The sequence below is a fragment of the Triturus cristatus genome, chromosome 11 (genome assembly GCF_964204655.1).
Source record: "Triturus cristatus chromosome 11, aTriCri1.1, whole genome shotgun sequence".
Classification (NCBI taxonomy): Eukaryota; Metazoa; Chordata; class Amphibia; order Caudata; family Salamandridae; genus Triturus; species Triturus cristatus.
This window is the reverse complement of record NC_140594.1, coordinates 497,186,793-497,212,490: the sequence shown is the minus strand read 5'-3', so window position 1 is coordinate 497,212,490 and position 25,698 is coordinate 497,186,793. Positions and strand designations below refer to the sequence as shown.

At 43.9% G+C, this 25,698-nt stretch overlaps 1 protein-coding gene across 4 annotated transcripts in view; it reads left to right on the top strand.

Moving 5' to 3' along the window:
• The window catches only part of LOC146784474 (guanylate-binding protein 7-like), a 622,481-nt gene that overhangs the window by 138,729 nt on the left and 458,054 nt on the right, over nucleotides 1-25,698 (top strand). For 2 of the 4 annotated variants that reach the window (XM_085633263.1, XM_085633261.1), the window contains one exon: nucleotides 15,105-15,368. In XM_085633263.1, coding sequence (XP_085489389.1) covers nucleotides 15,176-15,368 — 193 coding nt within the window. In that variant the 5' untranslated portion in view covers nucleotides 15,105-15,175. Of the gene's footprint in view, nucleotides 1-2,836; nucleotides 2,924-3,087; nucleotides 3,172-15,104; nucleotides 15,369-25,698 lie in introns of all 4 variants that reach the window. The other 2 variants (XM_085633262.1, XM_085633264.1) reach the window with 2 other exon arrangements.

Here is a 25,698-nt window from a genome sequence, read left to right as displayed (position 1 = left end):
AACCGAGTCCGACCCACAAATCCAGCCTGCCCCTGGCCTGGCGCCCCAATAAATCAGTGTGACGCGCACGCACAGTCAACTGTGTTAGTGCACGCACGCCGCCCGGCCCACTGAGCCCACCCCACTCACTGACTGTAAAATTTAAATAACAAACCGAAACCGTTACCAGGCTGCGGCCTCTGCCGCCATGATCGATCACACTACTACGCCACCAATAATTTATTCTCTTTCGCACCGTGCGGTGCGCGGCAGGCAGGCAGCAGCTAAAAATAAAATAATTGTGAGAAATGAATGATTGAAGTAGTAGTAGTGTGAGTTAGTCTGTTGATGATGATCTCACACACACAGCCGCAACTTAACTGCTCCTGTGACCTGCAGGCTCTGCCAGGCTGCATGATTGAACACGCTGAGACTGAGACAGAGTACATTGAGTATTTAAATCTAAATTTGAAAAAACATCAATGACGCACGGCACGGGCTGGGCGAGATGCGTAGCCCTGTCAATTAAGTGCCGGGGCTAAGCACCGGCAAGCACCGGCACAAATTAAGCCCTGGGATCATGGGCCTCGACCTGGGTGCCCAGATTTTAAGTGCCTGTGACTTCCTCTGATATAGGAGCATGTGCGGCACCCCTGGACGAAACAGCGCTGTACTGCAGGGCGCTTGTAAATAATCCATTTCTTTTTTTGTTTACACAATTTGAAACGGTTAAGTTCCTAAATGTTAATATTCATACCCTTTCTCGTGCGCAGGGATGTATGAACACACATTCTGAATGTATTACTAAGATGTGCGTGGGTGAAGTTCAGCTCAGATGTTTCTTAAAATCCCGCTTTCGACGGCTTGAGCCGTGCTTGTTTTGCTCAGAATATTTACTTCGTACTTTAGTCTTGCCCACAACCTTGCGTAAAGGTAGTCAACGGCTCAGTGTGGCCAGCGTTTTTCAAAGTATATTTGTAGGCCGAGCGCGATTTTATGGAGAGCTGCTAGCAGCAACTGTTTCCAGACGTTGAGGTTTTTTCACCGTTTTTACGACTTTAGGGTGTGGAAGGAGGGAAACCCCCTGCTAATACTTGAGTATTCAAACATGGGGTCTACTCGATGCCAGTGGTGCCTTATTTACCATAATTGCTCCAGATTTCTGGATGTTCTACTCTAAAGTTCTTGAGTTTCACATAGTCCTTGTTCGATATACTGTGTAAACAGCACCCGTCTCTGCTGGGTCTGACGCCTCCTCGGAGCCAGTGGAACTTGGAATGGGTTTCGACATGCTAGGTGTGGTATTTCAGGCTGCTAGGTCCAAGGATAGCTCAGTGAGCTGAACTCTCGCGCTGCCAAATGTTAGGCTCTTGATCTCATCCCAAGCCTTCCACCCTTCTGTGGTAGGAACTGCCATCAAATGGCAATTATTTGTCATTTAAATTATAGAACTTAGAAAAGTATGCAGTGCTAGAGTCGCAACTGGACGAGAATTTGGTTTTAATGCCTAATTTTGTATGGTGTACCGTGGGAGAAATCGACTCCTAAATATGTGCTACAAAAACACCATAACTAGATTATAGGGTTATTATACTTTGCTTTACTTATAGGTGCCATACCAACATATATCTTTGAGGTTCATTGGTTTGGAGCCAAAAATAGTAATTGTGTACTTGGCTTTGCTGCGGTTCGGCAGTTCATACTGTGGCCGATATCTTTGTAGTGAATATTCTGACACACCAGGTTAGTGTTTTCACGAAATGTGGTTGTGCACGAAGTTAAGAGCTGCGTAGATACAGACATGTTGGGTTTACAGCTAACTGGTGCCAATTTGTTTTATATATAGCTCTTCACCCACATTTATGGTTTCAAAGCGCTGCAATCAACAGATGTTACTATCACCTAACAAACCTCACAAGGATCATTTAACTCGAACTTGTCTTTCCAGTAGTGTCTACCAGTGGTCGAAGTGCATTTAAATAAGCATTGAAAATGCAATAGGTCTTGCCTTTTATTAAGTTAAAGCCATTTGCTTTGCTATACAATACCATTAGCAAAGCAAAGGGCTTTATCTTAAGCAAAGGCGAGACCTATTGCATTTTCAAGGCTTGTTTGTATTTGCAGCGCTGCTGAGCGTGGCACCTGCTATAGGGACACCGAGCTCAGTTTCAAATTGTATTTTTAATTAAACTTTCATGTTGAGCATGGCGTCTGCTTCAGGGACACTGCGCTCTGTTTGTTTATTTTTTTAGGTCTCGCCTGACCCAGCCCATTCGCTGGTCCGGCGAGACTTATTGAGAGGGCTCCAAAAAGTGCTACCAGGCCAGCCTGGAGCTACAGTGCATGTGCGCGAGCGCGCACCGCGCTTTACCGGGATTACTTTCACTTTCGCGGTCGTACGGCCGATTTGATGTTTGATCGTGATCGTGATCGCGATCGCGATCACTTTCACTTTGCATAGCCAATAGGTCTCGCTTTTGGGACCTTATAAGTATTTAGTTATGCAACTGTTGCATGGCTAAACACTTATAAGGTCCCAAAGGCGAGACCTATTGGCTATGCCAATGCTTGTTTAACTTTAAAACTGAGGCTTTTTAGTCCCTCTTGGTTACCGCCCTGTCCTCTTTTAGCCCTGCCCACCTGGACTGGATCCTTTACTAGCGGCGTGAAACTGTCTCCTTTAATTAGGGGCAGCGCACTTTCATTCTGTTATTACGGATGTGAAGCACAAAGTTATAAATTGCATGTGGACACCGCGCTCCATTTATTTGTTTATTTAATTTGTTACGTCTCCTGGTTTTGCGTCGCGTCATGGTCGGAGATACGTTTATTTATTTATTTTTTTGCTATACATCAGACCGCCGGACAACGCCGTCTGCAGGTCGTCTCCTAGTTTGGCGTCGGTCCATGGTCGAAGAGAAGCCTCTGTTACTCACCACGTGCTGTAAGTAACAGTAAATGTTCTTTGTACGTGATTTCCTGTTATTCTGTGCAGTGTCAGCTCAGCACTCAGTTCCATTTATTTGTTTATTTATTTAGTTACTTCTCATGGTTTTGTGTCGGGTCGTGGTCGGTGACTCGTTTATTTATTTTTTTGCTTTACATCAGACCGCCGGACAACGCCGTCTGCAGGTCTTCTGGTTTGGCGTTGCGTCGTTGTGGGAGAAAAGCAGCTGTTAATCACCTCGTGCTGTAAGTAACAGTAAATGTTCTTTGTACGTGCTTTCCTGTTATTCTGTGCAGTGCCTGCTCAGCACTCAGTTGATGTTTCCCCTGCACAGTGCCTGCTCCGGAACTGAACTGAGTCCTCCTCTTTATAGTGCCCGCTCAATACTCTATTGATGCCTCTTCTGTATTGTGCCTGCTCAGTACTCCATTAATGCCTCTTCTGTATAGTGCCTGCTCAGTACTCCATTGATATGTCATCTGTATAGTGCCGGCTCAGTGCTCCATTAATTACCCATCTGTATAATGCCTGCTCAGTACTCCATCGAGGCCCCCTCTGTAAAGTACATACTCGGTATGCCTTCTGCGTACAGTGCCTGCTCAGTACCCCATTGATGCCTCTTCTGTATTGTGCCTGTTCAGTACTGCACTGATGATAAATAACAACAACTGATAGCTCCTCTTTGCAAGGACTGCTCAGTACTCCATTAATGCCCCATCTGTATAATGCATGCTCAGTACTCCATCAATTCCCAGCTGTACAGTACATACTCGGTATGCCTTCTCCTTACAGTGTCTGGTATGTACTCCATTCATGCCTCTTCTGCACAGTGCCTGTCCAGTACTCCAGTGATGGTAAACAACAACAACTGATAGCTCCTCTTTGGAAGGCCTGCTCAGTACTTTATTTGAATATTCCATGTACAGTGCTTGCTCGTCTCAGTGCATGCCCGTGTTTGCCCAGTATGGTTTCTGCTCTATGAAGACAGTGCCTGCAAGACTTCGAAGACTGCCCATGCAGTGCTTTCTCGGTGCCTGCTCGTTCCAGCGTGGCGCAATGTTTGCTCAACGAGGGCGGTGCCGGATTAAAAGCTCATGAATGCCTCTTGATTGCAAGGCCTGCTCGGTGCAACCCTTGCAAAGTGCCTGATCACAAGACATAGCTAAAATACAAAACCATTAGCAAAGCTAATGGCTTTAACTTAAACAAAGGCGAGACCTATTGCTATTCCAATGCTTGTTACAAGGTGTTATGAGATACCTTGTCTAAAGCAGCATGGAGATCTAGCATTAGGACCGCTAATGAATCACCAAGTCCAAGAAACTGATTTAGTGGCGAGCAACAATGCGGATTCAGTGCTGTGGGCTAGACAACAAGCATTTACAATGCAATGGTCTCGGCATTGTTAAAGTTAGAGCTATTGGCATTGCTCATGACATTAGTTTTTGTTTTTAAAACATTTAAAGAAACAGCATTGTTATTTACAATGTCAATAGCTTAATCACTCTCAAAAGCGAGACCTATTGCATTTGCACCCACAGAGCCACACACACAAAGCCACCCACACACACAGAGCCACCCACAAAGAGCAACTCACATAGAGCAACCCACACACAAATAGAGCCACCCACAGAGCCACCTACACACACAGTTACCCACACACAGACAGAGCCACCACACATAAAGCCACCTACAAAAAAAGCCACCCACACAGAGCCTCCCACACACACACAGAGCCACCCGCACACACACACAGAGCCACCCACACACACACAGAGCCACACACACACACACAGAGCCACACACACAGAGCCACATACACACACAAACAGCCACACACACACACACACACACACATAGAGAGCCACAGACATAGATCTAGACACATACACATTGATCTTGGGAGCCAAAGCAGAAGTGGCACCCACTTCACCTCCTGTTCAAATGTTAAGTAAGTCAAATGAAGTATTGGGGCTGCAATAGTTTCAAATACAGAAAACAATTCTTGTAGTAATATATTTATCGCTAAAATCTGTTCTGGGCAGTCAAAATGTACCCGTTCTGGTAGGAACAGTGAAAAAATTCTTAACGTATTAGATCATTCTCACTGAGTTGCATACCTGCCAACTCACACGGTGTCACTGTGTTATATACGATATCGGCTACCATCACACGGTCTCCCGGTGAGCCTCCAATATCACAGGGTGGCAGGGAAAACATGCTGAAAACCAATGTAAATTGTAGTTTTCCAGCTCGTTTTCCAAGGCTTTGAACTGCGACTTCCATTAAGGGGTGTGAAAACTCCCGAGGACATAGGCACCAGCCTCAACAATCTTTTTATTTTTTGGAAGGAGGGAGCAGCTCAGTACAACGTTTTCAGATGCGCTACTGTAAAATAACGAGAAAAGTAAATAAAATGTTTGAGGTAAAAAGTGAAAGACTATACAGTGATACAGCAGGCAGAGAGCTAGAAAGACCACAAAAGGATGGTGGTGTTTCCTTCATGTTTCCTTACACATTAGAAGTATTTTCTTGTGATCCTTTAGGCTAATGTTCTTAGCAGCTGTTACACAATCTTTAGATAAAGATCAGATCTCTTGCAACCTCACCTACTCCAACACCCCGCCCGCCCCATTTGTAGTTTTAGGATAGGGGAATCTATAACACTGGTATTACTCGTGAGCTCTAGGAGGACCTATTGGAAACATGCTACAGTGGAGAACTTAATTAGGCAGAAGGGTTGACTTACTTAATCGCCAAGAATACGGAAATGATGCTGTATATTCTGCACACAAAAGCAAGTTATTCAACACAATCTGTGGCATTAGCATCTAGTTATTCTGATATTTAACACGCATTGTTATAAAAAAGATCCCGATGCACAAAAGTACACAGATGTCTCAAGAAAGAACACAATACAAATTCAGCTTTTAAAATTCTAATTTCATACACCAATAAGTAATGATTTAACATAGTAAAGAAGCAGAGGAAAGAAATGTTCAGTACACACCTTAGCAGACGTCTAACAGCAACACGATGCTCACAACCGTATGCAAACAAAATGTAATAACACTTCACCTCCATCCGCTTCCCACGGAGAACTCCACCTGTGTGACCTGGAAGTGCCCTGTGTGACCTGGAAGTGCCCAACAAACTCCCAAATGAAGCTGTGCAATGCATAGGTGCCGTCCCCGCATTCCCCAGCACTGCCATCGGATGCTTCCCTCTTGCCCGGACTGTGCTAAAATTATTTGAGTCCCGGGTCGTTTCCTTTCGTAGTTGGTGTTCAGTCATATTGTCGAGTACAGTCTCGTCAGCGAGCTTTATGCATTGCTGGAAAGTCCCCCTGCCGATCGTCTGCCTCTGGAGAGGTAGTCGTGCGCCAAGAGTGAAACGCTCATTGCTGGAGTCTTATCATGTAACAGTTTTCTTTCAAGTGTCTTTTTAGGGAGCCATTTCAAACGTCCTCCAACCTTTTTGCAGGCGGTGCGCGCCTCTTTTTCCGATGATCGCAGTGTTGCCAGATTTTTAGACCTGTCCCAAGCCCAAAGCCGCTCAAATATAAGCCCAAAATAAGCCCAATCAGACCAGTTCCAGCCCAAAAACCAGCCCAAATTAGCAAGTCTCCAATTATGCACAAATTGTCATCAGAAACAATTTTAACGACAAATATACATTCTATTCAATATACAGATGTTGGGAGGGTGTTAACTTGGCACCTGCCTTAATGCTATTAATTTTTAAGACCAGTTCTCACTGCGACTTCTAAGAGCCCCTGCAGCTCCACTCTGCCTATTGCTTAAAGATTCAGCCCCCCCCCCCCGAAATCAGCTCCAGTTCGAGCGGCAAACAGTGTGTGCCAGCGCACGCCTTGGCATCAGCAACGTGGTGAAGCACGGAGTGTCAGATCCATGCCAGGACAGTGGTAAACAGACGCACGCGGTGCGGCCAGCAGGTGCGTGCGAGGTTGGGTGGCCCCTGCACGACTGTTTTCGAAGCTGGGCTGGCCTACGAACAACCAATGTGGTCAGTTTGAGGTTTGCAGGCCATTGTGGGTAAGAAAACCAGCCTCATGGGATCCACACAAGGCACACCACCTTGTAAACCCCTGGTTGTATAGTTTTAAAAAATGTCTATGTTTCGTATGTTTGAATGGGTGGTGTCACAGCACAGTCCCAAATACCACAGCTACCCCTGTTGCTTATCTATCAAATTAGCACTCTTGGGCCTTTTGTGTCATGGTCTCTTGGTCCACCTACACAAGTGGGGTACCGTTCTTATAGGAAGGCATGTGGGAACTCAGGGAGGTAGGAAGTTTTACTCCTTGCAGATTTCAGAACTTTCTGTCACAGAAATGTGAGAATTGTTTTTTTTTTACCAAAGTTTTACGTTTGCAAGGGCTTCTGGGTTAAATTACCTAGTGAGAGTCACACAAGTCACGAAGCCCTGGACTCTCCTAGTTGTCTAGTTTTCAAAAATGTGCAGGTTTGCTAGGTGCAGCTGAGCGAAGGCCCAAAATCCACAGTTATCTACTTTGAAAAAAAGGGTTAGTTTTGATTGGAAAAGCGGAATGAATCCATGTTGCATTTTGGGCCGTTTCCTGTCGTGGCAACTAGGCTTACACACACAGCTGAGGTACCATTTTTATCAGAAGACTTAGGAGAATGCTGGGTGGAAGGAGGTTTGTGGGTCCCTGCAGATTCCAGAATTTTCCATCACAGAAATGTGAGAAAAATGTGTTTTTTTTTTGTCAAAGTTCGAGGTTTGCAATGGATTCTGGGTAAAAAACCTGGCAAGAGCCACACACATCACACCACCCTGGATCCCCCCAGGTGTCTACTTTTCAAAATTGTGGAAGTGTGCTAGGTTTCCCTGTGTTTTGTTTGAGCTAGGGCTCAAAATCTACAGTTATCCACATTGGAAAAAAACAGATCTGCTTCCAGTGGAAAAATTTGACGAGTCCATGTTGAGGGCACTAGGCCTACCCATACAAGTAATGTACCATTTGTATCGGAAAACATGTGGGAGAATAAAATAGTACAACATTTATTATTACCATTTGGATTTCACTGCATTTGTGCCATATAAATCTAAGCCAGTGTGTAAGAAAGAAGGCATTTTTAACAATACCCTTTAAAGCATATGATAGTACACGTACCCACAAATACAGAGATGTACAAAGAACCACTGATCCTAAACTCCATATCTTGGAGCCCATTTCAGAAATACTTAGGTTTCCTTGATACCCATTTTTCACTCTACATATTTCACCATATGAATTGGTCTCTACTCGGTACACAATGAAAAACCATTGTATGGTGCAACTCAGTTGTTGGCTCTGTGTACCTTGGGTTCTTGGAGAAGCTACAAACTCTAAACATTCTCACAACCAGACGGGTTCAGCGATTGTAATGCTATATTGTTTTCGTAAATCGCCCAATGTGACACCATGTTTACTACTCATTTTCAATATTTCTTTATTTTAACAGTTAGTTTCTTTGGGAAAACATTGAGGGATCTACACATATGAGTTCTTGATGAATTCAGAATGTTGTCTACTTTCCAGAAATCTATAGCAAGACAAATACACAGGGCCCATGGACTGCACCCCTCTAACACAACCACCTATGGCAGCCCAAGACCCCTGACAACCTCATCTTGCGCACGCCTTTTTAGATATAGAACTAAAGATCCTGACACACATTGAAGCAGACCTGGTCCCCATTGCTAGACTGGTCATTGAAATTGAAAAAGGAAATCTTGACGGAATTGGAGCTTTGCTAGTTAAAAGACATTTGGGTTAGGAAAGATATCTTCAAAACGGCACAGCAGCTTGCAGAGTCCTTCTCGGGTGGTGAACTGGGTCTTAATATCGTTCATCTCCTTCCCTCCTCCCTCTTCCACCATCTTGAGGAGCAGCATTCCTCCTGTCCTATGCCCAACACTAGCACAACGCGCATGCACAGCTCTCCTTTGCTCTAGTGGTCATGTCTATCAAGGCATGGAAATGGAAAGTAGAAACAAGCCTAGGATTTTAATTAAAAAAGGGGAAGGACTACAACAGAAACAAAATGGATGTAAGCTGCCATTGTGAACAACAAAAACGTTCTGGCATCTTGGAATTTGGCAGGCTCATATCCACTACATGAAATATGAAAAGATAGCAATTTTCTCATTGAAATATGTAATGACATTAAGGAATATACAACACAGTAGCCTCTAACTTAAAAATGACACTATAATATATACCTTTGTACCTACTGTCTGAAATTCACCACTCATTTTTCTAAAACACAGTAAGTGCTTTGTTTTTATTTTTTTTGTACTTTAAACATTGACTGGACAAAACAAGAAATACAGGTTTACCCGAAGCACTGCCAAAAGCACATACATTAAAAATACAGACAAGCCTTGCTAGGGTGGTGAGTGGGTGTGGTATCTCCTGTTGTGTGGATGCGCTGTGAGGCGATTGTATATTGAAAATGCCGTCAGCTAAGTGCAACACAACATTCGTAAAAGACGATCTGACACCAACAAAAACAAGCAGCTGTGGGCACCTAAGCTGATCACGCAACCACCGAAACACGAGAAGGAAACCAAGGAAAAGATAGTACCCCACACAACAGATAAACAACCAAAGCGTAATGTTACACTACTTGGTTCCTGCTCCATGGGATTAAACAAAAGAGAAAAAGGAGGGACAAAAAGGCATGGCTGATTACTAGCAAGCAAGAACTTTTAAAGGACACTGAAACAAACAAATGAAAAGCTGAATGATAGTTTTAAGCCCACAAGAGAAGTATATACTAAAGTAAGTCAAGTCAAGAATACTTTATTCGGTTTAAAAGACAAAAACCATGAAAGCTACAGCATCAAATTACAGTAACAAATTACAGACATGGAATATAAAAAGGAGAAGGGTCTAAATTAAAATACATCAAAACCCAATGTTTTCCTAAATTTAAAAACATTTTTAAAAAACGTTAAAACTGCGGTAACTGTAAGAACAGTATCCATTCTCTGAAGTTCTAAAAAAGCTGGACGACATTTATTAACTTTCCATTCTTTGAGGAGTGGGATAATGTATGACTTACGTGGTATGGTATAAAATTTACAAAAAAATAAGATATGGATATCTGACTGGGGTGAAGAATCATCACACGGACATAAAGAAAATTTCGGCAACCAAGAGTTCATTACTGGGAAAGACAAGAGTCTAAAAACAATAGACAATCTAAAACGGGTCAGAATAAAACGATCATGGTTCGACATCGACAAAGTCAAGTATGGCTGCACATTGTTACTAGATAGCAGAGGAGAATGCAAAGATACAGACTTTTTCTTCATTTCCTCTTGCCTTCTATTTTCCATGAGATATTCCAGGGATAGCCTAGACAAAAAGTTCCTGGATACACCATCCATTGAAAGTGGGTCTACAAAATATTGTTGACAACCAATTTTGCCAAGAAATGTTTTGACGTAATTTAACCAATCTAAACGACCCACATATTCCAATTTTAAAACATCCTGAAGGATGGCCCGATTCATATTGCATTCGTTAGTTGTCCAGATCCTATGCCACAAAAGAATAGGTTGAATTCTGATTAAATCAGATATATGGGTTAAGCCAAGTTCAATGTGGCAGATATAGGTCGCGACACTTTGGGGGACTGTCAGGACGTACCTCAAGAACCTATTCTCAGCCTTCTGAATTAAATCAATATTGGTGTAGCCCCAGAGACCCGAGCCATACATAGCAACCGATGTACATGTAGCATTATAAATAGTTAAAATTTCTTTAATTGGTTTCTTTCCCAGTTTTTTAATAAAATTCTTTAAGGCCGTAATGGTTTTTTGGAACAAAAGAGTTCTAGCCTTTACCGCGTGGGACCACGCCCCAGTTTCGTGGAACAGAACACCGAGATAAGGGAAGGTAGAAGTAAATTCCAGGGGAACATTATTCAAAAACATTCTTTTTGTGTGCTTACCAGGTTTTTTACCACAATTCATTGAAAAGGTTTTGCTACAATTAACTTTTAAATCTAAGCTAGACATGAAAGACTCAAATGATTGTTTCAAGTTTTGTAGTGCCACGGGAGTGCGGGCCATTAAAACTGCGTCATCCTCATACAAGAGCGCGGGGACAGGCCTCCCCCCAACCCTAAGCATGTCCCCGCACTCGCGCAGAAGGTGACGTTCAAGACCATTAATATACACAAGGAATAAAAAGGGTACTAAAGTATGTACAAGAGGTAACAAATGCTTGAACTACAAAGGGCTCAGCACTAGATGAGGGGCAGCAGTTGAGAGGTTAGGAATCTCGTATTTAAAGCAGGAGTACCTCTTCTTCCTGCAGAGGGAGATAGCCGTGATATTATAGGAAATTTAAAAAAAGTTATGGAGTGGTAAACGTTAATTTTGAAAATATTGTCTTGCAACACTGGTAAACAACAGAAGTATATTTAAAGCAACAGATGGGCAATATGTAGGTTTCAGTATTTGACACGTTATGTTTAAATTATGATTGCAAATTGTTTACATTCAACTGTAATGGTGTTGAAGTGAACATAAATACAAGCGCCAAGTGCAAGCAACACAGAAGAACACTAATCAAGGAAGCACTAAGTAGTTGGCTCATGTTCCAAAGAAGAAACAATTAGACGGAAAAATACTGAAGCAATGCCGAAGCGGACTCCTGGTCATCAATAACAAGCAAGAAAATGAGAGTGACAATCTCAGCAATAAATGGTTATTAATGGGCAGACTAAAAGCCCCTTTGAGTTTTTTTTTTTTTAGAAGCAAGAGGTAGTCGCCAAAGACCTAAAACGCTTGCTTTGATTAGCTGCTCATACAGGAAACTAGGAAATAATTCTACTAACTTTGGACAGTTCCTTTCCGATTACGCAGGGCTACGTTTGGGGCTTATTTCTACACCAATGGAAAAACATGTCGTTTTATTTTTAATACTGGAGGAATTTCTGAGATTGTGTAAAGTTTAACATATTTTACCACTTGGCAGCCTGCTGATATCAGTAAAGTGGTGAAGTTCTCAAAATGTATTTCGTGTAAATCCAGTTTCAAAGCTCCACATGAGGCTACCTTCTGCAGTCAAGGATTTTTCTTTGCGTTTTAGGTCTTGGAAGCTAGTTAATCTAAGGAAAGGATTTTCTTTTCATTTTGGTACTTGCAGAAGTGGTTTTATAATGGTATAAACATGACTCCAAGCACCAAAATGCAAAGAAAGAACCTTTACTGGTGCAGTTAGTTACACATGAACCAGGTAACTTGGCTGGGGTATGTGTGGCGATGGGATCGTGGTCCACCCTGCTGGGAATGAACGTAGACCCTGGGTATCAAAGGATCGATAGCAAAGCAATTGTAACTAAATACTGCAAAGTATAGATCCGCTCCCTCCAGGTGCGGCTGGTACAGGTAAGAGTGGTGGGCGGGGCAGGGGGAGGGAGTCGACAGACGACCGGATAGGAAAATAAATAAATAAATGAAACCACTTACATTGTGCTCACCACAACACCAAGACGAGTGCAAGGTAAGTGGTTTTATGTATTTGTTATTTTCCCTATACCGTCATCTGTCGACTTCACCCCCTCCCGCACCACCCCACCGCCCAGCCGCTCTGACCTGTACCGACCGCGCCTGGCCTCCCCCCAAATTCAGCTAGGTCGCCACCAGGTTCAACGAGCAAGCACAAGCCCAGAAAAACTTTGGTGCCCAACCCCTCTTGCAGTCAGAGGGAGAGATAGACCCCGATTAAGAGTGCCACAGAATGGTTGATGTTGTTTAGCACTCTTGATAAAATTTGACGCCCTGGGTAAAACTTTATCTGTGTGATAAACTGCACCTATTCTGTGTTTTTGGGGATTAACACTTGGATTCTGGTGCCAAAGTCCACATATCACGATATACACCATACTCTTTTCCCGTCTTAAGTTCTGGCAGGTTTGACCTGCCAACATTGAAGGAAGGTTGTAGTCTATTTTTTGCACCCGATAATTACAGGGTGCGGTAAAACTATGCAAAACTGGGTATTGGCTCAGAAGGTCAATGAACTCCGCCCACTCAAAATCAGTGTCATGGTGCCTTACTGCAAACAGCTGTGATCAGTGGAAACTGTAAAGACAGAGACTCGTCCAGACGAATTGAGAAACATGGTCTCCTTTGGCGAGCAAAAAAAGAGGGCCCCACCATTGGCCTGAAAAAGGAAAATTATGACACAAAGCCACACCTCTGATCCAAAAGAGACGTGCATTGAACCCCTTATTCTCAAGGGAAACAGTAACCATGACAGCGTAGTTTGGTAGGTTTCAGTATTAGGATACATGCAGTGCAGTCTGTGGGTTAATTACTGGAAAATTCTTTAGCTCCATTTTTAGGTCGAGCCTAGCACAGCGCGCATGCACTACCCTTGGAGAGGGCCTCTTGGAAACACTCCACACTTTCTTAAAGCTTGTGTGTGTGGTTGTTACTTTATTGGCCTTTGCTGTGGCTTTCAATAATAGAAGCACACAAATGGCCAAAGACAGGTGCATGTCCCGCCTTTACTGTAAAAGTTCACTTCCATGGCCTTTGGGTCTCAGGAATGACCGCAGGGTGCCAGCTGAATTCTTTGCATTCTTGGATCATGTTACTAATTGACCCAGGCTTTCTTTTTTCTCAGCTTTCCCTTATCTTACAAACTTGTGACCTCCGTTTCTTCTCTCCCCTCTACGTAATAGGCCCCTTTCTCTGCCCTCTGCTTTCCTTCGCTTGCACCCCCTGTCTCCACGCCGTGAGACACCCTCTGTTCCTATTTCCTTTCAGCCTGTCCGTTTTCTTGTTTTTAAACAGTCCGCTTCTTTTCTCCCCTCTACGTAATGGGCCCCTTTCTCTGCCCTCTTCTTTCCTTCGCGTGCACCACCTGTCTCCATGCCGTGAAACACCCCCTCGTCCTATTTCCTTTCAGCCTGTCTGTTTTTTTAAAAAACAGTCTGCTTCTTCTCTCCCCTCTACGTAATGGGCCCCTTTCTCTGCCCTCTTCTTTCCTTCGCATGCACCCCCTGTCTCCACGGCGTGAGACACCCTCTCTTCCTATTTCCTTTCAGCCTGTCTGTTTTTTTTTTTTAAACAGTCCGCTTCTTCTCTCCCCTCTACGTAATGGGCCCCTTTCTCTGCCCTCTTCTTTCTTTCGCATGCACCCCGTCTCCATGCCGTGAGACACCATCCCTTCCTATTTCCTTTCAGCCTGTCCGTTATTTGTGTGTTTTTTTTTAAACAATCCACTTCTTCTTTCCCCTCTGCATAATGGGCCCCTTTCTCTGCCCTCTTCTTTCCTTGGCATGCACCCCCTGTCTCCACGCCGTGAGACACCCGCTCTTCCTATTTCCTTTCAGCCTGTCCATTTAAAAGAAAAAAAACAGTCGGCTTCTTCTCTCCCCTCTATGTAGTGGGCCCCATTCTCTGCCCTCTTCCTTCCTTTGCATGCACCCCATGTCTCCACGCTGTGAGACACCCTCTGTTCCTATTTCCTTTCAGCCTGTCCGTTTTTTTTTTAGCAGTCTGCTTCTTCTCTCCCCTCTACGTAATGGTCCCCTTTCTCTGCCCTTACAGTTATTAAATGCGGTGACCCCTTTACAAAAACAATTGTCTTATGTTATATTCTAATATGGTAACCCCTTCATAAAACCAATACCCTTGCCTTGCGTGACGTTATGATAACAATTTGTCATAATAAAATATAATTTCAGATTGTCACCAAACGTGATTCCATCTGCGTATTGCAAACATTTAGAAATTACACCATAGTATTTAATAGTGTGTGTATAATAAAGGTATATTTGCTTTTTGAATACAAAAAAAATAACTCAGTCCATTTTGTTATTGTTATTATTGCGTAATAGTAGCAGCCGAAACAAACTCCCTTTAATAGGCCTTCAACTACACAACAGTAAAACAGTAAACTGCTACAGGTGGGTACTTGTATTTCATTTACAGAACACTTTGCAAATTATAACTTATGGACTCTTCATATACAGGAAAAATACTTACACCTCCCAAAGGCGAGACCAACTGGCTATGCCAATGCTTGTTTATATAGTTTCAAAGTCTTAACTCACTGTATACACACTGTCGTTTGTTCAATCACAGTATTGCTGATTATAATAACCCTTCCTTTTCTTGACAGATCCCAAAACAGTGTCCTGCATCATCATCATCATTTACCTGGTCCATTTGTTACCTTCTCTGTAAGACATAATGGCTGCCCAGGTCAGTATGCCAGCTCCTGTGTGCCTCATCGAAAACACAGCAGAAGGAGAACTTGTAGTGAAACAAGAAGCCATAGAGATTTTAAAAAAGATCACTCAGCCCGTGGTAGTGGTGGCCATCGTGGGGCTCTACCGTACTGGAAAGTCCTACCTGATGAATAAGTTGGCGGGAAAGAACAAAGGTGAATGTTCTCTTGTTTGACTCAACTTGTGTCAAGTACATTTACAATTGTTTACCAAATGTCATGGGATTTACACGTGTGGGCAGCTGTTATATGCACAGCTATTTGGTCATCCGGGGTGATTGGCAAATCTGAAGCTAGGAATTGGAACATGGGGTATTTGCGTCTTCAACATAGAGTTATATACAGCAAGTCGCTCTCATTCATCCATATGTAATGTTTTCTGTGTAAGAACATCTGCTCAGCTTTCTTAAGCGTGTTATATGAAAGTCTGGCTCTTTTTTGGATGCACATGATTATCATTCTGATGAAATGTCTTGCTTTGCTCCTATCAAATAACCAATCAATTGTTGATTGGTTGAGTGATATTCTTGTTTTGTTCCGAGACATTATTTTGTGGAAGAATTTGGAGAGTTTCTCTTTGATTACAAAATATTCATGGTGGGACCTTGGTATTTTATGGATTGGTTGACATGAATGTTCCTGACTAAGAACTCAGTTATTCAGCTCAAAATGCCTCACCTGTCACGTTTTTGTTTTCCTGTTCTTTCTAGCTGCAAATAGAAAGTAAAACGGATCAGCACCTATAGGATGGTGATAGCTGCACTTGTTTATTCAGTAATGCCATGGCAACACTTCTTCAGTCAATTCCCACCCTATTTATCAAACCACAACTATTGTGACCATTTTCCATTACCCCTGGCAGCACTTCCCCATTGAGGCCCTCATTATGAGAGGCCCTATACTCTGAGGTTGGGAAAACCCAGCCCATTACAAGTAGTAACCTGGTGTCCAACTATGAAATGAGGAGTTACCGGGGAATCAGTAATACCCGGACCCAATTCCATCAGTAAATTCTAGTTTTTTTGGTCTGACTTTTGATGGAGCAGGTAGTGCAAAATTTTGTATACCTCCTCTATTCCTGCATGAAAATACTAATTAATTAATCTATTAATTATAATATTATTAAACGAGTATTGCATGTATACTAAATCAACATTATTAGTAAAAACTACACATGGGGTTTGCTATTTGCATGGCTATATAACCTTTATAACTAAAATCTGTACGCATATTAACAATAGTATATGTGGTAATAGCATGATATATGTTGCTTTGTGATGTTTGCGTTCCTGATTGGATCGAAAAGGTGAATATAATTGCTCTAAATGTTACTATACGCTAGATAAATACAAGCACATAGAGGGATTAGTAAGGGGTTAACATTAGATTCAATATTTCTATGTATTAATTACTCTTTTGTGTTTGTTTTGCTTAAGTTGGCATTTGGGCCTAAATCAAAAATGGCCGCTGTCACCACACGCCGAAGTGGCCACTGTCTCATGAGGTACGGAGTGAGTTGCACATGTGCGCGAAATCTCCTAAACCTCGTAGCGACCTTTGTTCACCATGTACCCGGACAAGGCTAAGAAACGGGGCAGCCGCCAAGACAGGAGAACAATCAACCTTACAGTAAACCGGAACAAGCCGACTCTTCGCTGACCAATGACCTCACCCCTCGAACAGTACTGAAAATCTGGAAATATAAGTCGGACGATCTCAACCAGCCAATCACGACTGTTCTAAAACTTACAAATGTATCTTCTTTTACTTCATTGTATTATAAAAGGGGTAGTAGAATAGGGAAGGGTTATCGCAGATCTCTTCTTTCCATCCATCATTTTTCTTCGTTCGTTGGGACGCCTTTCTTGAAGATCCAGATGCTGCTTGACCGCTTGATGACTGCAAACTTTTTCTAAATCCACGGGCTATGATAGATGCTTGCACGACTTCTGGTCCTTTGAGAAATTGGGACTGTAACGTGCTGGGCAAATAACTTTGAGCTTTGGCCTGCTTTTCGGACAATTTACGACAAAATTTGGTTATGCAGAGCCAATGAATTAGAGGACTTCAAATAGGCAGATTAGGTAAATATGATGTTTCGCGTTTACTTGAATTAATCTAGAAATTCTAAACTTTGACGAAATAAATGCAAATATAAGTCATTATGAAAATTTAGATAAACAAATATTGATTAGCAAGAAATACGAGTTTGTGGTTTATTAAGAGAGATTAGGATTCTGAGTCTTAAAATGTGTTTTAGCTGGTTCTAAATCACCATCAACCAATCCAACTAAATTGGTCCATTGACCAAATGGGTGGAATGCCTTGATGTTTAGGATTAAGGATCTATAGGCGAAGGATGTTAATGTATATTTTGTAAGATAACTTTTCTCTCCCTATAGGTTATAAGGTGTTCCCCCCACATGTCCAGCACTTGAATTACTCATCCCTCCTGTGTGTGCAGACTCGTTGAATGTTGGTGTTATGGGCCCCACCAATGACTGCGTGTGTAAATGAGCTAGTGTGACGTCGGGTCTACGACGCAGGGACGGTATCGGTAAATGTTATTCCTCATTCTTCCCTGTCTCGCGCTGGATCAGTTTTTCTGGTAGTAGAGTTATGGTTTTTATTTTTTTGGTTTGGTGATTATTGCTTGTAAATTGCTAATTGATTATTGATTGTGGATAAGTATTGGTTTATGTATTAACACTCTTTGTTGAGTTGCGTCAAGTTCCATGTTGTTTGACGGCTTCTGGAATGTAGGAAGTCGGAAGTTTGTGACGGTTCCATAGTAGAGCAGAGGTAAGCGCTGCTCTCGGGAAAGACAGAATTGTTGTTGTTGCCCTGTAGGTACACGGGGAAAACGTGTGACGAGATTGAAGTTGCACGACGCATTGTCTGGGTTCGATTCGGTAACATCGTCGTGTGTTGCCATTAGGACATTTTCTGTATGAGAGAAATGTATGGTAGCAAAGGTCACCTGTGAAATTTTGGTCTTAGGTACCAGGAGTCCAAAAGGCACTCTGATTACGCTTATCACTGGAAAGGTAATAGGTGTTCCCTAAGCTTGCTAGAAGGATACAGTAGAGGGAAGTGCTACTTTATTAACAAGTGTAATAATTCTGTAGTAGGGCAGACTGTTCGCTGGGGAAGACAGAATTCTGTGTGAATGAACTACATTTTGCGTATGAAAGTCTGTGAATGAAATAGCATTCAAGTTAATTGTGAAACTCTGGTTTTATTTCTCAGGAGCAGAGCGTCTCCAACTAGGTGTCTTTATTCTGGAGAAAGTTAGCTGATGCTTGTTAGAAGGGCAAGGTAGAGGGATGTGCTACTTTATCAACGGAAGTAACGATTCCGCAGTAGGGCAGAGGTAAGCGCTGCTCTCGGGAAAGGCAGAATTCTTGTGAAAAAGGTAATTAACTATACTTTGGTTAGCGAAACAGATAATGGTGGCGTTTTTATGTCGTTACTAACAGATTTGTGAGTCAGAAAGAACGTAAGAAAGTTTGCCGATAAATTTTGTAAGGGAGGGGTCAGCAGAAGCAGGAGTAGCGAGAAAAGTTGACGTCAGAAAGACCGCGCTGGGATTGGCTAGTCAGTAAGAAACGTAGACGCTCCTCATTGGTGCGTTAGTGTACGCCGCGCTAGGAGTGGAGAATTACAGAGTGACGTAAACTTTCCGGATTGGTGCGTTAGTGTGAGTCGCGCTGGGATTGGAGAATTACAGAAGTGAATTAGACGCTCCGGATTGGTGCGTTAGTGTGAGTCGCGCTACGATTGGTTAAAACAACAGAATAGTTGTAGGGAAAACTAGCGATAAACGGAAGACAAAATGATGCATTACGATCCACCAGAAAAAGAGAAAAAGTCTTGGTTTGGAAAAATCAACGGTCTAAAAAAGGACAAACCGATTGTGACTAGAGAGGGACAGTTGCTTCCCCCACCAAAATCACCCGCATCCTTCATGGTTGTGAAATACGGATATCATACATGTATTTGGTTGGACAATTGGACAAAGTATACAAAAGATGATGGAGTGTTAGCATTTCCGGAACATGGTTCATTTAATTTAGCGGTTTTGAGAAATTTGAGAGAGAGAATGATGAATTTAGAACCGAGGCCTAGACCAACGCAGTTTGAAGCATTGACAGAATGGGAAGGTGAAATGCATGACAGGGAACAGCAGAGGCGTGGCGGAAGGTACACATATATGTTTGGTAGATCATATGGACAGGAGAATCATGATGATAGAATGAGGAGATGGCGAAGCACAAATATGACTGAGAGTTTGTTTCCCATGAGAAATGCTGAAGAAATTAGCAATAGAAAAAGTATGGAAAAAAGAAATATCGATTTAAAAGGGTATGGTGTGCATGAATCGGAGCATGATGTTCTTGACGACATGTTTTATAAAATCCACCCCCTTATCAGTCAGATTCCACATTATTGACACCAAGCGCCCCAATGAGAGAGACTCCACGGAATATAAAATTCGAATCAGTATCACAAGAGATAGGAAGAAACAATCCTTTTAAAGAAATAGAGCAAACACAACATGGTAAAACGGGTAATGAAAATTCAGCTGAACTAGCGAAAACCACTTTAGAATTAACTGTAAAACTTAGGGAATTGACTAAAAATTTAGAAGCCGTAACTGTTCCTGTAACCATAGGACCGGTAATGCCTATTTTTGATAAACAGAAGGATAATGAGCATTGTCTGACGATTCCTTATAACAGCAATAAACAAACAGAGAGGCCAGAAGACAAGAACCCATGGAGACAAACAACAAGTATTTCAGAACAAAGTACACCTAAAAATTTGACAGTAAATCAAAGTTTAGTGGATAGGATAATAATGACGATAGAATCAGTTCCAGGAACACCAGAGAGATTAGCACAAAAAAATACTGAGAAAGATAGTGTAGGGCCTACTTCAGAAGAATTAAGTGAATGGCTAAGGAGTTTACAGCAGAAAGGTAAAGAATCCCAATCTATAGTTGTGGCCAAGTTAAAGATTGTTTTGGAGGAATTAATAGTAGGGACTATCCACATGGAGAAGTTAAAAGCCTATCAGGACGAATAATTACTATTTTTATGTAAAAGTATAACCTGGAGAGCAAGGAACCTACATGAAAGACTAGAAGAAGTAGCAAATAAAATGGGCATAGACTTTGAAAGAGTAAAAGCTTTACAAAAACCTACAGAGTAGATTTTTCTGAAAAGGACATTGAAAATTTAAACCCCGCAAGAAGAACAACTCAGATTAAAGATATAACCATTTTGTTAAGGAAATGGGGAGATGTGGATAAGGTAAATAGACATAATATCGAAAAAATAATATCGAACAACAAGAATATCGAAGTTAAAATATCGAGATAACATTAATATCGAAGTGTAGAATATCGAGGTAAGTAATATTGTTTTTTTTGTGTTTAGTAAAATATCGAAGTATGAAATATCGATGTAGTAATATCGTTTGTAGATAATATCGATTGATTAGTTTTGTTAGAAATATCGAAATATAATATATATATTGTTTAAAATGTCTATTTAGTGTATATTGAATGAGTAAATTGTTTAATTATATGTATAAATACTTTATTAATTTTTAAAATATAATTAATAGTGTTAAATAATTTATTGTATGATATGTTTTAGGAGCGGGATGTTGGGTTATTAGGGGATAAGGGTGGGGAGTGTTTTAAAATTATTAGTGTAAAATCAGATAATTATTTAAAAATATTAAATAATAAATAATTATGAATAGTAAATTGTAATGAAATTTGTAAATTAAATATTTATAATTTAGAAAATAATAAAGAAATTATATGTTCGAGGCATGTGGGCTGCTGAATTCATATCTGTGCATAGATTGCCGCCTAGTGTTGGGTCCGGATGTTTGCACGTTGTTGTCCTGGAAGAGTCTTCGAAGTATCCTGGGATAGGTGACTCCTCCCCTGGACTACAGAGCGCATGGGCATCCTCTCCATCCTCAGATTGTTTTTTTCCGCCATTGGGTTCGGATGTGCTTATCTTGACTCAAGTTAGGAAAAACTCTTTACAGGCCAAAAGGCCTTTAGTTCGCGTCGGTACTGTTCCCGATCGGTTTCGATAGTTATTTGTTAGTTTACTAACTTCAAGAACAATTTTTTCGCATCATACCCGACCATCGACCCGACATCGACGATGGAATCGAGGACACCATTCAAGCGGTGTCCTGTATGCAATGCGAAATATCCACATGTCGACGTCCACCCGGTGTGCAACAAATGCCTTTCACCGGATCACGACGAGTCCACATGTATGGCCTGTGCCCGGTTCCGATCCAAGAAGACTCTCCGGAATCGACGAGCAGCGAGACTTGAAGCGCAGCAAGCGGCACCGGCCCCGACCAACATCTTCAGCGCCGAGGACGAAGATGCCGAAGACGTGGAGAACCTACCCTCCAGCCCCGCTTCCGAACACGACTCCGGATCGGAAGACATCGAAGAACGACTCTTTCACAGAGACGAAGCCGACACCGAGGTAGGAGACTACGATGAGGCCTTAGGGGCCGAAGAGAGTAGCTCCGGTGACGAGCAAGGCCTACCCGTACAGACTGAGGATATCCCAGTGCGTCAGGCTATGGCTCCGGTCGAGGGATCGCCTTCGGGCCTTACCCAAGACCTATCCCGCAGTTCTTCGGCCCCGCCCTCTGGCCCGGCCTCGGACATTCAGCGGCAGCCATTACTACCCAAAACGACTGGTTTCCCTTCATCGAAACCGAAACCGAAAGCCGTATTGGTTCATCAGAAACCGAAACTGAAAGTGACACTGGTCGAATCGAAGCCCACCACACCTTCGACGCCAGCCAACCCGTCGGCACCGACCGCACCGAACGGGACTTCGGTGCCGAGCTTGCAGCAGCCGACATCGGCGCCGACACACGCAAAAAGACCATCGGTACCGCCAAACCGCCTCGGCTCCCGGCACCGAAACAATCGGCTCCGGCCACAAAGGTCAAAATGGCTGCTGCGTCTCCCACCGCTTCGAAAGCAGCACCAAAGGCACAATCATCGACGCCGTCGACAGCTACTACCTCTCCTCGACTCGATGACCCAGTGGCGCCGAAGAAGTCCACGCCCGCCTCTACAGAGGTCGGCGCCAAAGAACCGTCGGCGCTCCAGGTGCGGCAAGTTGCAGCGTCCTTGCAACGCATCAAAGACAAGGCAGCCCTCCAGGTCACGTCAGGCTCCGAGCCGAAAAAAGCTCAAAAAGTTTCTCCGGCACTGGCCAACATCACTTTTGGCCTGCCACCATCCACGGCCCCAAAACTTTTCAAAATCAGAACACGTGTCACCCACACCAGGATCACACCTGCCGAACGCTCTCCTGCGGAGACGTCACCATCACACATCATCGATGCCGACACCGGCAGAATGATGCTCCACAAGAGGAGAATAACTTCCGAGCCAGCTTTGGACTCCTACCGGATCCCGCTAAAGAAAAAGCTGCCAGTGGATTCCGAACCAGTTCTTTACGAACCTCTCCATACCTCTTACCAAGATCCACAGTCCTTCTCTCCGACACACTCCGAAACCGACATTTTGGAGGACTACATGGGTGACCACGTCCCCTACCCCGGAGAGATGGACCCTGAAGGCCAACAGGACCCTGACCAGGCTTGGGATGACCCTGTAGACCCGGGTGCACCTATGGATACACAGGACACGCAGCTATATGGCGCAAAAACGTCTCCCACAGAGGACACTGCCGCATTCAACGCCCTCATTGACCGTGCTGAGGCCAATCATGGTGTGCAACTCCACTCTGACACCATCGAGGACGATTTTCTCATGGATACTTTCGCATCCTCAGAAAGGAATATCAAAACTCTACCCATGTTGAAAGGTGTCCTCAAACCAGCAAAGGACATTTTCAAAGAACCCACCAGGGCAAGAGTAATAAACCCCAGGATCGACAAGAAATATAGGTCGGCGCCTGGGGACCCTACCTACATTAGAGGCCAGTTGCCTCTGGATTCCATAGTAGTCGCGAATGCTCGCAAACGGGCGCACTCGCAGACGACAGGGGATGCTCCTCCCCCGGACAAAGAGTCCAAGGTGCTAGAGACCTCTGGCAAACGGGTTGCAGCCCAAGCAGCTAACATATGGCGTATTGCCAATACTCAGGCGCTCCTAGCTCGCTACGATCGCGCACATTATGACACATTAGAAACATTACTCCAACATCTCCCTGACCAATACAAAGAGGGAGCAGAGATCCTCATCAGGGAGGGACAACTCCTCACGAACGCATCCATTAAGTGTGCACTGGATGCCGCAGATACAGCTGCCAGAGCCATAAACACTAGCGTCATGTTACGACGACACGCCTGGTTATGAATCTCCGGATTCAAACCTGAGGTACAAAATAACATCCTCAACCAGCCGGTCCACCCCGACTACTTATTCGGGCCAGAGGTTGACACCACCCTAGAAAAAATAAAAAAGGACACAGACACTGCCAAGTCCATGGGGGCTCTCCAAAGCAGACCTTTCGGAGCGGCTCCTTTCGTCGCCCCGGAAATAGAGGAGCAGGTAGAGGACAGGGGTCACAGCAAACCTACAACAAGGGAAACACACAAAGTTCCTACGATAAAAACACCCGGGGTTGATATCGTGGCTCAAGCACAAAGGGCAGAGGACGCGGATACGGCAACACCAGGTCCTCCCCCAAGAACAAACAGTGACACCCTCTCCCTTCCTCCCGACCACATAACACCTGTCGGGGGAAGGCTACAAAGGTTCCTGTCCACGTGGAACTCCATCACCACGGACAGGTGGGTCAAAGATATTATCAAACACGGTTACTGCCTAGAATTAACCTCAACTCCACCCACAATACCGCCAAAACACCGTCCTATGTCCTCAGAGCACTTAACGCTATTACAGCAGGAAGTGCTAAGTATGCTACAAAAAGGCGCAATAGAGGTCGTACCCGTCCACGAGCAAGGTACGGGGGTGTACTCCCTGTACTTTTTAATACCGAAAAAGGACGGGTCACTCAGACCTATACTAGACCTGAGACCCCTCAACCGCTACATTCTATCGGAGCATTTCCACATGCTCACCCTGCAACAAGTCCTACCACTGCTCAAACAGGGAGATTTCTAGCCACGCTAGACCTCAAAGATGCGTATTTCCACATACCCATTCACCAATCACACAGGAAATATCTCAGGTTCACTATTCAAGGGCAGCACTACCAATTCAAGGTTCTTCCCTTCGGCGTGACAACAGCGCCCAGAGTTTTCACAAAGTGCCTGGCTACTGTGGCCGCACATTTACGGAGGCAACACATTCATGTCTACCCCTACCTGGACGACTGGCTTGTTCAGGCAAAGTCAGCCCAGCAATGTGCCAGCCACATGTCCCGCACCATTCACCTTCTTCACAGTCTGGGGTTCTCACTAAATTACCCAAAATCCCATCTCCAACCCGCACACGTACAACAGTACCTAGGTGCGACCATAGACACTCTGGCGGCCACAGCTCAGCCGAATTTAGTGAGAATCAACAGCATGCAAATGCTGATTTCCAAGTTCAAACCCCAACACTCCCTTCCCGCGCGAGTGTTCATCCAGTTGATAGGCATGATGGCCTCCTGCAATTTCATAGTCCCACACGCGAGACTACATATGCGCCCACTTCAGGAGTGCTTAGCACGTCAATGGAATCAGGCTCAAGGGCAATTGAAAGACCTAGTGTTGGTGAGCGGTCGGGCATACAACTCTCTGCATTGGTGGAATCCACAAAACCTTTGCAAGGGCCGACCGTTCCAAGAGCCTGTTCCACAAATAATACTGACAGCGGACGCGTCTCTCCAGGGATGGGGAGCTCATGTACTCAATTACACTGTGCAGGGACTATGGACAACACAACAAAAGAAGATGCACATCAACCTTCTAGAACTGATGGCAATCTTCCTGGCTATGAAAGCATTCAAAGTACACTTGTGCAACAAAGTCGTGTTGATCTGGACGGACAACATGACCGCCATGTACTACATACAGAAGCAGGGAGGAACACACTCTCCACAGTTGTCTCATCTGGCTCAGAGCATGTGGAAGTGGGCCATTCAGAGGAACATGTTCCTCATGGCGGAACACCTCCCCGGCAAGGACAACCAGATGGCGGATCTGCTCAGCAGACACAGCCACCAGATGCACGAGTGGGAGTTACACCCATCAGTACTCCAGCCGTACTTCCAGCAGTGGGGTCATCCAGACATAGACCTATTCGCCACACGCGAAAACGCAAAATGCCAAAGCTTTGCCGCCAGGTTCCCACATCCGCAGTCGCAGGGCAATGCGATATGGATGAACTGGTCCGGCAGATTTGCGTACGCTTTTCCACCAGCACCACTGATACCGCTGGTGGCACGCAAACTCAGACAACACTCACTGACACTCGTCCTGGTTGCTCCAACGTGGGCGCGCC